General features: G+C 41.3%; 1 protein-coding gene across 1 annotated transcript; it reads right to left on the bottom strand.

Annotated features, from left to right (window-relative positions):
• Positions 1 to 331: 331 nt before the first annotated feature.
• On the bottom strand, positions 332 to 12,410 carry ubald1a (UBA-like domain containing 1a). The gene is made up of 3 exons (XM_041228999.1): positions 12,150 to 12,410; positions 11,379 to 11,438; positions 332 to 652 (listed from the first exon to the last, which is right to left on the bottom strand). Exons 1-3 carry the CDS (start codon positions 12,255 to 12,257, stop codon positions 356 to 358), a joined length of 465 nt encoding a protein of 154 aa, XP_041084933.1. The 5' UTR covers positions 12,258 to 12,410; the 3' UTR covers positions 332 to 355.
• Between the last annotated feature and the right edge of the window lie 1,462 nt (positions 12,411 to 13,872).

Genomic DNA, 13,872 nt, shown 5'->3' with positions numbered 1-13,872 from the left:
TTCTGTCCAAAGTCTTTACCAAAAAACAAAAGTTACTCTTCATGCAAACACTGGTACCTCAGGTCTTGTACTGGACAAATACACTGGCTCTCCCCTCAAAAATATAAAAGTTGTTTAAGACCACCTGAAGGTTTTTCCTTGGGTTAGCTGCAGTATGACTCAAGTTGGTTTCTTTAAAAAGTGAAAAAAGAAATCTTATTTGACGTTGTCCGTGTCGCATTGGCTCCTTGCTCCCCCCCCCCCCCCCCGTTATTCTCCAAGTTTATTTCCCACGTGGGGGGGAGGGCTATTCTCCAAATAAGAGGAAAATAAAGAAAAGTGCACCCCCCCTCCCGATTGCCCCAAGTCCAGGACCTCATCTCTCCGCCTCCATTGCGACACTGGCCTTCTGTTCAGAGGCGGCCTGCTGGGTGACTGTGGCGGGCCAGCCAGGAGGGGGCGCCTGCGAGGGAGGCTGCCCTGGAGTCCACAGTCCCTGCTGGCTGGGGGGTGGGGGTGTCATGGCCCAGCTGACCTGAGGGGGGGGTGAAGTGGTCATGGAGGCGATGGGGCTGCTGCTGGTGAAGCTCTCTGAAGCCTTGAGCCGAGCAAACATGGTGAGAGCATCCGGGAAGTTGGGAGGCGTTGCTGGCGTATTGGCTGGAGTGCACATCTGTAGGTAAGAGAGAGCAAGAGAGAGCAATGACTGTTTTGGTAGGTGTAAGGGGACAGGCGTGACGTGCACTGCCCCTGCTGACCAATATTATTATTTGTTTATTTAGCAGACGCCTTTATCCAAAGTGACTTACAGAAACTACGGTGCGTGAACTATGCATCAGCTGCAGAGTCATTTACAACAAGGAGGTTAAGTGACTTGCTCAAGGTCACACAGTGAGTGAGCCAGGATTTGAACTGGGAACCTTTTGGTTACAAGCCCTTTTCTTTAACCACTGAACCACACAGACTCCTTGCAAACAGCGCCTAACCTGCTCGCTACTGCAGAACTGTTTGGGCTGTCAGGAGCTCCAAAATAAGAAAAAAGCTCCAGCCACAATCTTAAAAGAAATAGCATGAATCTGAAAACACCTTGTTTTCATCCCCAGCAGGATGCACCAACATTCCTTCTACATCCTTAAACTGTTTATTTTTTTGTTCTCAACGGCTTCCCTTTGATGACCTCACTTCACCACCACACATGACCCCATCCAACCTCTATTGTCCACCCTGCTCCAGGGCCTCAAATTCCTAAGCATGGAAACAGGAGCAAATCGGCTCCACTGCACTCCCTGCCAGACAGTACCCTCTGTTGTTCAAAACACAGCGCAGCTCATCTAGAAACTAACACATTCGCTCACAGTTTAGAATTCCACTGACCAAGGACAAAACAATTTGCTAACACTCTGATTACATTTTAAGAACGGCACCACTATCCTTATAGCAGTTTCAAAAAATGCTAAATAAGAAAACAAAAAACTGATAAAGTTAACTCTTGTGGGCATTTTATGTTTTGTTAGCATTAAATAACTGCACATAGTTATGATAAAGACAACCATGTTATGATTAAAATAAAAATCTAGGGCAAGGGTCTAAGTACTTAAAAACCTTAAAATGGACAATATAATTACTGTACACTTTAACTATTCTGTTTGATTACAACCTTAATATATTTTACCAGGAGAAGACACAATACATTATAGCATCTTGCTTGGCAAACACTAAATATTGATATTTTAAATACATCCCAACTGCATTGGATTGCACTGGTCCACAGTCAGGTATCATGTTATGGCTGATTCAGTACCCTTTCTATTGTTTCTGCTAATGTGGGAACAACCTTGAACTTAAGTGCCTGGAAGAGACATCGATCAGCCCTTGCAGCCTGTAAATAAATCGGATTCTGAGTGGTGTTACTGAAGTATTCTGTCTCCCCCCCCCCCCTTGCTGTATGCCCCCCAGCATAGGTACTGCATTGTTAATGCAATTCAGACCCTACTTTGTTTGGCACTTTATTTCATGAAATTCCTTGCACTCATTAAAACTTGATCTCTGGTCCTGCTCTATGGTAAATAAATCTCTGTTTGCAAGCCATTATGGTGTTGTACTTCCTTGGTCACTTCACCTTGAGTTAGAAATTGTCCCACCCATTCAACTCCTTTTTCTCTTATTAGCCAACCAGCTGCTTCCCTTTTTGATGGACATAGTTTCAGCCAGTAACAGCTAAAATCAGCAACAGACTTCCGAAGCAAGGGACGGAAACTGAGAATTTTCTGCAGCGCTAAACACTTTTTTAAAATGTAAATGCATGCTTGCTTTAACATGTGTTTCTTTGAAACCAGCACATTTAAGACCTATGCAGCAAATGCATGTACACCACAGGGGAGACGCGTGTATCTGTGTTTACTGCAACCACTTTAAGAGCGCCATGTTTAGATCGCTGATCACCACAAGTCACAAGTCAACTTCTTGTGGTCGGAAAGTGAAAGCTCAGGCGCTGATCTGCTATCTAAAAACCTACTACCATCGCAACAGAAAACTATCAGGGAGAGTCTGGGGCGGGTGCGATAGATTTGATTTGAGTTCATGCAGTTATCGCAGTTTGACAGATCTCTGGTTACTTGTGTTTAATGTTTAATTTAAATGCACGCACTTAAGAAGGTGTACATTTGTGATCAACAACAGGCTGCTAGTTTAAAGCACTCTCAGCTCCTTGTTTTAGACACAAATGATGAATGGCTGTCATAAAATAAAATATCAAAAAACAAAACATTTTTAAAACATGCAATGAACAGAGATGTTGACCGAAATTGTGCTTCATTTCTAATGAAGCAGCATTTTAAAAGACTGTGGGTTTTAACCACCCCCCTCTCTCACCCATTTCCATTAGCTAATCTCCCTCAGTTTCCCTTTAATCTGTTCTCAATGACAGAGTAGGATTTATTTCACTCTTAATCACTGCCACACAGAACTCTCCATTGTGTGCAGCTAATTCACAAACTCCCCCTCCCACAGTCTGTCAGGTGAGAGGCTGTGTCTCACACAGAACTGTTTTTAGAGATTTTAAAGTCACTGCAACAGCTCTGTGTAAATCAACTCATCCCTACTGCATTGTGTCCAGATTTTTTTTAATGACTAAACTGTATTCATTTTATATATATATTAGTGTAAGAAAATTGCACTGACAAAATTCAACTAAGCACTGACGTGTGCACAGATCTCAAAGTAATGAAAAATTCAGCAAGGTGCAGAGTTGGGCAATGACAATGGCATGTCCTGAAATCCAGAACAGGTCTAAATTCTGCCTAAATCCACTGCTCGCCCTAGATCTCATTTAGGTCCTAACCCTGACCCTCAAATACAGCAGTGGCATCCCAAGCAGCTTTATCTTTCCTGCAGTTCAGAAGGTCAAGGGTTCAACCTTGTGTTCAGACACTTCAGATATGACTCCCCAGCAATGAATCCCTTGAAGGAGCGATTTCCAAAAGAAACATTCTGGACTATTACACTTCAATGCAGGTGCAGTCAGCCAACTGCTTTGAAAACTGACCCCTGACCCCCCCCCCCCCCCCCCCCCCCCCCCCCCCCCCCTCCAGAATTCTTTAAAATCTACAGTAATTAAATAAGTGTTGAAATTTAAACTACAAAACCAGATAATTAGTGTTTTCTGTATTTAAATAACACGTGTTTTCAAGGGCGCTGGAACAAGGGGTGGGGAAGCACCCCCTTGGCTTCGCATGGCTTCCATCGTATACAGGGGTTACAGTTTTGTTCAATGGCTTTCAGCACCCCCACTTTAAAAATTGTTCCAGTGTCACTATGTGTTGTTATTGCTGTTGTAGGGCAGGAGGGCTGCACCACACCCTATTACACAATAAAGGTCACTTCTACCTGTACTGTTATATGTCACGATACAACACTGCTGTTTATTGGAGGACTCCAAGCTGTACTAGTTTTGCGATACACATGCACCAGTTTGAGGGTATGAAATATTTTCTTAAAGTATGAATCTAGTTACAAGCTAGCTAGGATTAGAAACAGCAGACAAGCAGCAAGGCATCTGAATTCAAAATCAAATCCCTTGTTTGCCTAACAGTCAGAGGCTAGAAATCACAGACATGTTTGTACTCATCTTCTGTACAGTAGCTTGTGTTGGAAATGTACAGAGCTCTAGCAACTTCAAGTCCCCTCCTAACCCATATACTTGCTCGCCTTAACCTTTGAAACACATTACACCACACCCAAAAGAAGAAAAAAAAAGATTTTAAAGCAAGTCTGAGAGAAAGGTGCCAGCCATGATGTCAGCAGGCAATCCTTATACCATTGTGGGTTAGAGCTAAACAAGCTTTGTTTAAGGTAACATGAGGCAGCTAATTATTATTATTATTATTATTATTATTATTTACAAGTTTATGTAAGGAACATTTGAAACTGGGCAGGCTGATTTATTTATAGGTTGCTGTAAGAAGACATTAAAGGGATATCCTGTATCCAGGATCGTCTTTGTAATACAGTAAGCCAGCAAGAGTAGGAGCCAGGGGTGGGTGTAGTTTCAGTAATGCAACACGACGCAGCTTGTCGCGAGTGCTGTTCTAACTGAAAGGATCCAATTGGTGCAGACTTGACATTCATAAACTAAGGTAACCCTCTTCAAAGCTAAACTACCACTGTTCTCTAGGTGTACAGTCAAATTTTAGTTTCATGTCAGTTTAAAATCAAAAGGGTGGGGGGGGGGGGGGGGGGGGGGCCCGACCTGGAGGGATGGGGGCTACAATTTTGCTTGTTCAGTTGTAGAGGTCCTGGTAGTTTTCTCCACTAAAGGTCTCATGTAAATCAATCTTGCATATACTAAAGTTGAAAAAGACAGATCGGCTCTACAAACTGCTTGGTGAGGAATATCTTGAACTGAAGGCCCACGAGGCTACAGACTCTCACAGCTCAACCCTGATCTGAACACCCTCTGCCATTCAGTCCTGGGCCTCTCAAGCAGTGTGACAAGTATGTCATAATGCAAGTTGCTGGCAAGGTCAACTCACCCAACTTGTATCCATTGTGCCCTGAGGTTGACTTGAACCCGGCCTCCCGTGGAGAGAAGCTAGTGTATTAGCCTGCTGTACCACTTTGCTCCAAAAGTGTCACACAGCAACATGTTTAAATTATGAATTTTGACGGCAGCAACCTGTATACATATCAATCTGACAGCCTTCTTAGATTTTAAAATTGCCACCATATCCCATTTAAATCCCCTGTCCACAAAATATAATGAATGGCGCCTGCATACTAGTTTAACCCCAAAGTTTACAAGTGAAACATCAATGGCATGATACTTATCTATAAATTAACTACAGAAGTGAACTGATTAAATAAAAACAGATTTAAAAAATATATATATATATTTTAATGGATGCCATCAACCCCAGTGTCTATACAAACAGAGGCTGTTTTTCACAGACATGGAGCATAATAATGAAGTTTAATAATTAAACACGCCAAACTACCTCTGGTCACAGAAGTGTTCTCTGTGAAATCAATAAGAGCAAGTTCACCTTTAAGTCTCTCAGCAAGTTCCAGTGTGTGTGAAAAACCATCATATAGATATACTGGTATATCTCCCTGTTGCAAGTCTCTTTCCTGATAGGTAAAACAGTAATTTATTTAGTTACTGTTCCATTGCCTGGTGCTTCCACATCCAAGATAGAGCACAATTACAAATGGGCTATTCCGGGCAATTGACTTTACTGCATATTTCCACAGGCAACCTGGGTATGGAAAAACAAACTGCCGTTCATTGCATAGCAGTCTGATCCATTCCAGATTTTACTTATTACCCACAGTGAACTGGCTCAGGTGTCTTGCTTCCATTCCAGCAACACATCCAGTGTACCTTGGCCTCCAGGATAACTTGCCCAGTGGAGCGGCTTTGTGTTTATGTTTGCATTCCGTTATTTATTACCCCAAAGCTGCTGCAGAGCGCTCGCATATTTGGCAGGGGAACTGCTTGGACAGAACCTCGGCTGGAGCACTACTGTGCTACAGTGACATGGCAGCTCACTCACATCTGGGTTTACATTGACACAAGATATCTATCCAGCCAACCCACAACATTCCGGAAAACTCTATTTCTAGGAACCCTCCAGCGGCCGAACCTAATCCAACATAGACAGCTGGTGTTGGCTTTCAAAACAGCCACACACAGCTGGGCTCCCAGCTTTCCTTTCCGTCTTCTACTGTACACAAAGAACAGAACAGTTGGACAAACGAATCAGAAAAACCAACTTTATGTAGCACAGGTTTTTATTTAAACAGTCTGTCCCACATCATCAAGAATTATTTATTTTTTTGATAATAGGCAATCAGTTGGAAGATGCTTCTGCATCCAAGAAATTAAATACAGATATGCAGCAGCATTATCTCAAACTTTTTTTTTTTTAATTCACCCAAATAGGAACCCTATAATGTTCAATGCACTGTATTAATCGTGTATTTATTATAATAGATACAACATGGCTGTTAAAGCTAATGTACTGCATGTTAAATCTTCTGTTTGAAATACACGTGCAAAACAGAAGTGCATTTTAACAACAGTATTGCCAGCTTCGCAAATATGATTCATTGATAGTCAGCAAGCAGATTTAATTCTCACAATTATGATTCATTCAAAAAGTTTCCCCAAGACAGTAATCTAGTTCAGTTAGCAATGCTTCCACCTCCTATTAAGCACATTTAAATTCCTCCTCCATGGCAAACCGATACTAAAACAAAACGATGCAGACAAACACATCTGAACTGAATTACACAGCCCCAACAGGCAGGAAACAGTAAGTGTATATGAGCTCTGACCATCATCTGTAAAACAAGCAGAGAAGTCCCTGGTGCATGTGTAGAAGTACCCAGTGTGGCCAGACACTCAGAGTGTTGGAGGACCTAATATAAAAGTCCTTGGAGTCACATATATTACAACATTCATACCCACAGAATGAACACCGCAGCTACTGAGACAGAGAATCGCACAGCACTTCTGATTATTTATTTTTAGGATCATGAAAGGAAGTACAGTAAATTCCCATTTGACCTACTCATCATTAAGACCCTCTCTGTCTGCCTCTTTTAAACTGACTGCTACATGCTGTGGTAAAAGCATAGTGAAAACAGTAACCTTGGGAAAAACAGTAAATAACATGGTAAACTGCAAGCTGTTTGAGAGCACAATAAAGCTGCCTTAGATTACTTGAGCATTGCTGGGGATCCACCCAACAATGGCCATCACCATAACAGCACTTGTACCCTGACTGGGGATGGTTACTTTCAAGACAGTAATGCACCCGTTCAACGTGCCAGAATGTTGTGCCAGTGGTTTAAGGAGCATGACAGAGGCTTCAGGCATTTTACATAACCAGAAAATCCCCAGATATCAATGTTTGAAATTAACTTGAATGCCTACCTCCCTGCACCAGCTGCACTAATTGATTAACATCCCTTGAGACAACTTCCAGCGCATTGTATTGTCTGTGCCACCAGATGGTAAGGTGTGATCAGGGGTCACAGTTGTGAGGTGCAGGTCCTAATGAAGTGTACAAAGCTCAGCAAAGTGCACTAGAAGGCTTTATCAAAGGCGGTTTTCAGAATGACGACGGGAGCACCGGATTTAATTCATGCACTGCAATTTACTTCTCCTTTTTTAATTCTCTACTCGTCTGCACACAGTGGCACATCACAAGTGGTGTGCTGTAATCGTTTCTCAAGGCTGTTCATTAAAAAAAAGAGCATGTATACTACACAGCACAGAGGGGAATGAAGGCAGTCAAATGACGGGAGTAGTCCCCAAGATCTTTAAGCCTCTTCCAGCATTTCAAATATTATAACTCTGATTAAGTATAAGGCAACAAACTAAAATAGTGCAAAAACAGCATTGTGCGTGTGTGTGTGTTCCTTTCCCATTAACGGGCAGCTTTACAGACAGCAAGAAGCAAAAGCTACTGAACTCCCTGACCTAAGCAGTAAGCTGAAACTGTACTACAGAATTCTATTACCGAGCACCTTATCCATTTAGGAGAGTTGAGACTTAATGCATCTACACACTATAACAAGCGCGATCTGGTTTAAGGACTTTGGACCTGTTCAGTAGAAGGAAAAACACTCTTTAGCATCTCTTCTGTGAAAATAACTTGTAATGTTCAAGTTGCTTTGCAATGTGCTCTATTTGAAAATAGAAGGGGGGGGGGGGGGCTGGGATGAGAATAGGAGAATTCCTTCCTGTGTTGACAACACTCAAGCCCTTTGTCAGTGATGCACCATCCCTTCCTCCACCTACTTGTGCAGGCCTGGTGTGGAGCCATTTTCTGGGCACTGAGCCGCGTTTCCTGTTGGAATCAATGGTGCTGTCTGTGTTTACACAGGGAGGGCAACCTGTGTGAATACAGCCCAGCCTGCCAGGATCATGGGAGAGGAGCCACAAAGAGAAAGAGATTGCATGAATGGTACAGTATGTAAATTAAAACCGACATGGGTCACTACTGAGTGCGATCCCGCACCTCCTTTCACCCTTCACTCAACAGACTGGGATCTTCTGTTCTGAAATGAAAACAAGCCTGCACAATGACATTATCCTTACTACAATAAAATACATTGTGATAAAGCTACAGTTTCTGACCATCTCTATTAGGGAAAACCTTAAACTTGAAGACCCTTTTTATACTGTTACAGTTCTTCCTATTGGTGGTCAGAAAAAGTACAGCTTCTGTTTTTGAGTTTGATTTCAGCCAATCAATTCAGAGACAGGCTACTTTGCTTGGTAACCAGATCTACGTGTTTATCCAAAAGTGTCCCGTCATCACAACCTGAAATTCCACTGAAAGGGAATGGCCAGAGATCTGTCATAAAATGAAGGGACTTTTTTATTGCTCCCTGGAGGGTAGGGAGTGATTACGAAGGACACGGAAAAGCCAAAACACGGAATTTAGTGTAAAGGTGCAGATGACTGTAGGCTTCAATTTCCTTTCTCAACCTCTACACAGTGTATCAGCACCATCAGAAATAATATCAAGTTTAAAGGCAGTGCTCCTGTTTTAAAACAAAGACACCCAGGAATGTCTTTCCAGGTGGATTTAGCCATTGCTCCTGCACTTCCAGGCTCATAGAACATACCGAGCACTGGCTACTGCGATATGTGCTGTTAGTTACGGCTACAATAGAAGACCCTATTTACAAGTATCCATAAAAAATACACAAAGAAAATACTGAATGAAAATCATACTCCTCCCCCCCTTCCGCTCCTTGTGCGTGCAACTCTGACAAAGCACCAAGCTTATCTTCATGACAACAAACACTGCTGCACTGTAATCTCCAAGGGCATGGTTTTAAAACCTGATTAAACTTTAATGTCCAGTCAATCTGTTGTCCCTACTGGAGGCAACTACTCCTACCAAAGCTGGTAAAGGAACAGACATTAAAGGGCCTCTGTAGTCTAACTAAGAGAGAAGGGTTCTGCCAATCGAGGAATTCTCACACGTGTGACGATAAAGACTGGTTTTCTGTGCCATTTGCACTGCTCCCTCATGATGACAATGCAGCCCTTTAAAGTGTAGAACCGGCTAGAAGGCAGAATTAAGTTGCTTCTGTTTTCCTCTTTCATGCCATTTCACAAGGACCTGCATCCTCAATATAAGGCAGAATGCATCTACTGCAGCATGGTCTCTCAACAGCAGCGTTTGAACTCACACTGATGTAATTCAGGGGGTGGTCTGGGCATTTGAAATGTTGTCTTTTGTGACTAGAAAAAGAGATGGAAGCCCTTATGAGTTTTATCATGCTGCATTTTTGCACACTATATATTAAGTATTAACCCTATACACTTTGCTAGGCATTCACCATGGTTAGAACTCCTCAAAAAAAAAAAAAAAAAAAAAAAAAAAAAAAAAAAAAAGATTCCTTCAGCTATGAGCTTACAATCAGACAAAAAAACAAAATACAGATCAGATGCTAAACTCTCACCTACTGTAGTGTACACTACGTTTGTATTTCAGAAATAAATAAAAGACAAACTCGAGGCCCCTGCAGCCAGAGTGGAAATACAGTGTTTACAGTGAAGCGTGATACACCAGCATGGGAAGCAGGCACTGTTCTGGTTTTTATAATTATTATTATTATTATTATTATTATTATTATTATTATTATTATTATTATTATTATTCAAACAAGACGTTTTCACGGGTAATTCAAACTTACTACCATCTCCGTTTAAAATGAGTAATTATAATGCTTGAATGAATTTGTTGCTTCCTGTTACGTTGGGACATAGTGCCAAAGAAACGCCTTAAAACAAGTCAGATCACCTCATTTACCACTGATGACGGACATTCACAATCAAGTATTTCCCTAGTTCGTTTTTTGTACAAAGGGTGTCACAGTGGTCTTTCCTTCTGTAAGATCTGCCTTTCTGGAACTGCGTGGGGATTTAAATTCTGTAGGATTGGAGACTTAACCATTAGGAAACAGGTGATAACAGCTGTTATCCTTTTGTTCCCCCAATTAAAAAAATGTCTCTAACGTCGTTTCAAAACGTCATTTTTGTCTATTATTACTTGAGCCGCCATTCCATTTGTGTTCCTGCATTGATAACACTAACTATAATACTGCTATGATTAACTGTAGCCTACATACAGTTACGAAATAAAAACCAAACCTTATTCCTGGCCTTGATGTGACCACATAATTGTAATTCCGATACCAGTATATGACATACCAGTTGTGTTTTTTGTTTTTTGTTTGTTTTTGTTTTTAGTTGCAAATCCTGTCGTGTAGCAATGGACCACACATGTTTATACAACTGAATAAAGGAAATAAAATGTTAAAATTTACTCACGTCCTCACTTACAGAATGAAATTCAAATTAAACCCTATAATTAATGTTCGTGTTTGATTCTTAATCAAACCCGTAGTAAGCCGAGCAAGGGGGGAGGGGGGCAAGTGTTAAACTGCAGCTCAACAAGTCATGTTCACGGTTTTCCTGGAATTACCCTCCCCCCATCACTTTAAAAGCAGAACTCATTTTCAAACCCTTAATTATATATCCGTACTAACCATCTCTAATGGGCTGTATAAACAGTTTTTTTTGTTTACTTATTTATATTTTTTTGATCCCCTACTTCCAAGCACAGCACAAATAACCGATATGTTATTTTACATAAAAGAAAGAAAATACACTTCTGCATTCTAGACATGATGTCTGTCTGGCAGTACTTGCGTTTATTTTTTGGCAGTCTCCTGCTGCTGCTCAACATGGCGGAGCAGCATTTACCATTTATGATAACAATCATAACATAATAACAGTAACACACACTTTCGTTAAAAAAATAAAAAATAAATTTAAAAAAAAAAACGTAAATGTATAATAATCAAATGCTCACCATCTGATGGTGGTGACTGTACGGGATGTTGGTTTCTTGAAAGAAAGCACTAAGAGCAGTCTAAAAAGGAAAACAATGGTAAAAATCCCATCGGGTATAACACAGCAAAAAAAAAAAAAACAGTATAAAATTATTTTAACATAATGTATATACGATATAGCACACATTTGTTTTTAGAGACAAGGTATCATTTTTGTTACTGTGTGTTTGGTTGTTTGTTAGTTTTCTGTTGCCATACCCGTCACTAAAAGCAACTGTTCCTGCCTGTACTGGCATTCTAGACATTCTAAATCAATTAAAACTGTCTTGATAAATAATAGCGTGGGTTACTACAAATCTATTACACTATCATATTACGTTTGCACTGTTGTTATTTGGGGAGGCTGCTTTACTGTGTGTTTACACATTGGTAATTGATTTATTGCCCAATAGTATTACTGCCCAAGTAACTTTGGAAAATGAATTATCTATTCATGTGTTGAACCCAGTTTATGCTAAAGCAGTAAAGCAATAGATTACCCAAATAAAATGCGGTTAAGTGTTTCAACATTAAACATAGGGTTTGTAAAATCAACTGCAACGAATATGCAGTTATACAATATTTAATAAAGCACGCAGCTGTGCATATAATTATCCTCTGCTGTCCCACATTTGTATTGGATTTCTAAATGTATGTTATCAGCATGCAATGCAATTAACGTTGTAGCCCCCGCTACAATATAATAGATAGACGCAGTACACACAGTGCCACACACACTGTACAAGTCATACCTCAAACTGCCAATGTGCCGCTTGCAGAAGCTGTCTCGCCTGGTCCGCCGCGCAACCCGCGGTCAACACAAACTGATTGATCATGACTTGGTGTTTGAGCTCGTCCATACTGACCGAGATTTCGGTTTTTTGTATCGGTGTGTCTGCTGTTTTCCTTCTCTTCAGTCCTTAGGATGTTTCTTTTCTCAGTGATCCACCATTACAGCCGGCTGAGCAAACACAAATATTTACTGTAGGTCCTCCGGCAGCGAGCTTGCCCCTGATTGACATCTGACGGCAGTAAATGGGAGGGACGTCATAACTTTGGGAATTGTAGTTCTTTTGTCGTCATGCGCAACGTTCTTGAACAGGTGACAGATGAGCTGCCACCAACTACATTGGCACCGGCTGACTTGGGAGGATCAAATGATAACAAATATATGCATGCAGCATACTGTATATGTACCGTGTCAACAAGACAAATAGACTATTCAAAGTCATGCATATGTGTAGCGTAGCATGCACGGGGGAAGGCAGCAGCAGGGCTGGTAGGTGACGTAATCACATACAAAGACATTAGCCCGATATACTCTCCTTGCAAAGGAGCCTGCTCTTTTGTACAGCGGTATCGGCGCTATGCTTTAGTGCGAGAGGTCCCGGGTTAGCGTCCGTCCTCCGCCTGTATGGATTGCCACCCCGTGTGTGAGGCGCCTGCCTGCGTTAACCAAGATCACCATGTATGTATACACACACACCCTATTGTATGTATTTCAAAAACGAAAGATTAAAATGAAAAGCTTCCTTGGCATGAAGTGTTTGACATGAATACTGTTTTGTGTATTTTTTTTTTAACAGATTGCCGTTTCTGTGCTTTTAATCTGAGCATTTGCTTCTGTACCTGCAAATTAAATGTTAGCTACTATACCCATGCTTAATTAAACATACCACGTAATGTCCTTCGTATGCCCTTAGTGCTAAACATATTTTCTACAAATTACTATTGTCTGTCTACCAGCTGGACTGCATTTCCCAGCATGGCTCGCTTTGTTTATTAAAATTCTGGGGTTAAAACATTTTTGAATGACAGCATCTCCTGCCCAATTCCCAGGCCGCTTTGTGGCACTATCTTACCAAATTAGGTAAACAAATCTCCCGGCACCAATGGAAGGCAGAAGGGGCGGAGCCAGCCGCCGGCAGCAGTGTGTGTGTGTGTGTGTGTGTGTGTGTGTGTGTGTGTGGTGTGTGTGTGTGTGTGTGTGTGTGTGAGAGAGTGAGAGTGTGAGAGAGAGAGAGAGAGAGAGGGAGAGAGTGATGTCAGTGTTGATCTCCCTGGAATCGCTGAGAGGTGGGAATTGTGGCAACTTGGTGTTCTGCCAAGCATAAGGTGGAGTTGGTCAGCCAGAACACAAAAATAACAAAAAGTAAACGACTTTCTTTAGTTTAAAACTTAACGTTTGCTGTATCCATGTAATCCCTGATATACTGTTGAACTTTCACCCCATTTAGAATGCATTTTAGATTTCAAAAAAATGCTTTATTATAGAACATAGATAATATAATCGGTATTTTGTGAAATTAAACATGCAAATGTTGGCATGGTGCATAATTCATTAGCACCCACACAGGCAAGGCTGCAGTGCATTTTGATTGCTCGTTGATGCATTATTAATAAAAGCAAACCAATCCACAAACGGGCGCCCTGCTGTTGATTGTAATTTGAAACTGGCGGCTGGCATTTGAACGT

The sequence above is a fragment of the Polyodon spathula genome, chromosome 26 (genome assembly GCF_017654505.1).
Source record: "Polyodon spathula isolate WHYD16114869_AA chromosome 26, ASM1765450v1, whole genome shotgun sequence".
Taxonomy (NCBI): domain Eukaryota; kingdom Metazoa; phylum Chordata; class Actinopteri; order Acipenseriformes; family Polyodontidae; genus Polyodon; species Polyodon spathula.
This window is presented reverse-complemented; position numbering and strand designations above follow the sequence as displayed.

Excerpts from the sequence above, each read along its gene's own strand:
- ubald1a (XM_041228999.1), bottom strand. The coding sequence starts at position 12,257 with ATGGACGAGCTCAAACACCAAGTCATGATCAATCAGTTTGTGTTGACC. Across the intron at positions 11,439-12,149 it reads CGGCACATTGGCAGTTTGAG|ACTGCTCTTAGTGCTTTCTT; the intron begins GTATGACTTGTA and ends TTTCCTTTTTAG. Across the intron at positions 653-11,378 it reads ACAGTCACCACCATCAGATG|ATGTGCACTCCAGCCAATAC; the intron begins GTGAGCATTTGA and ends TCTTACCTACAG.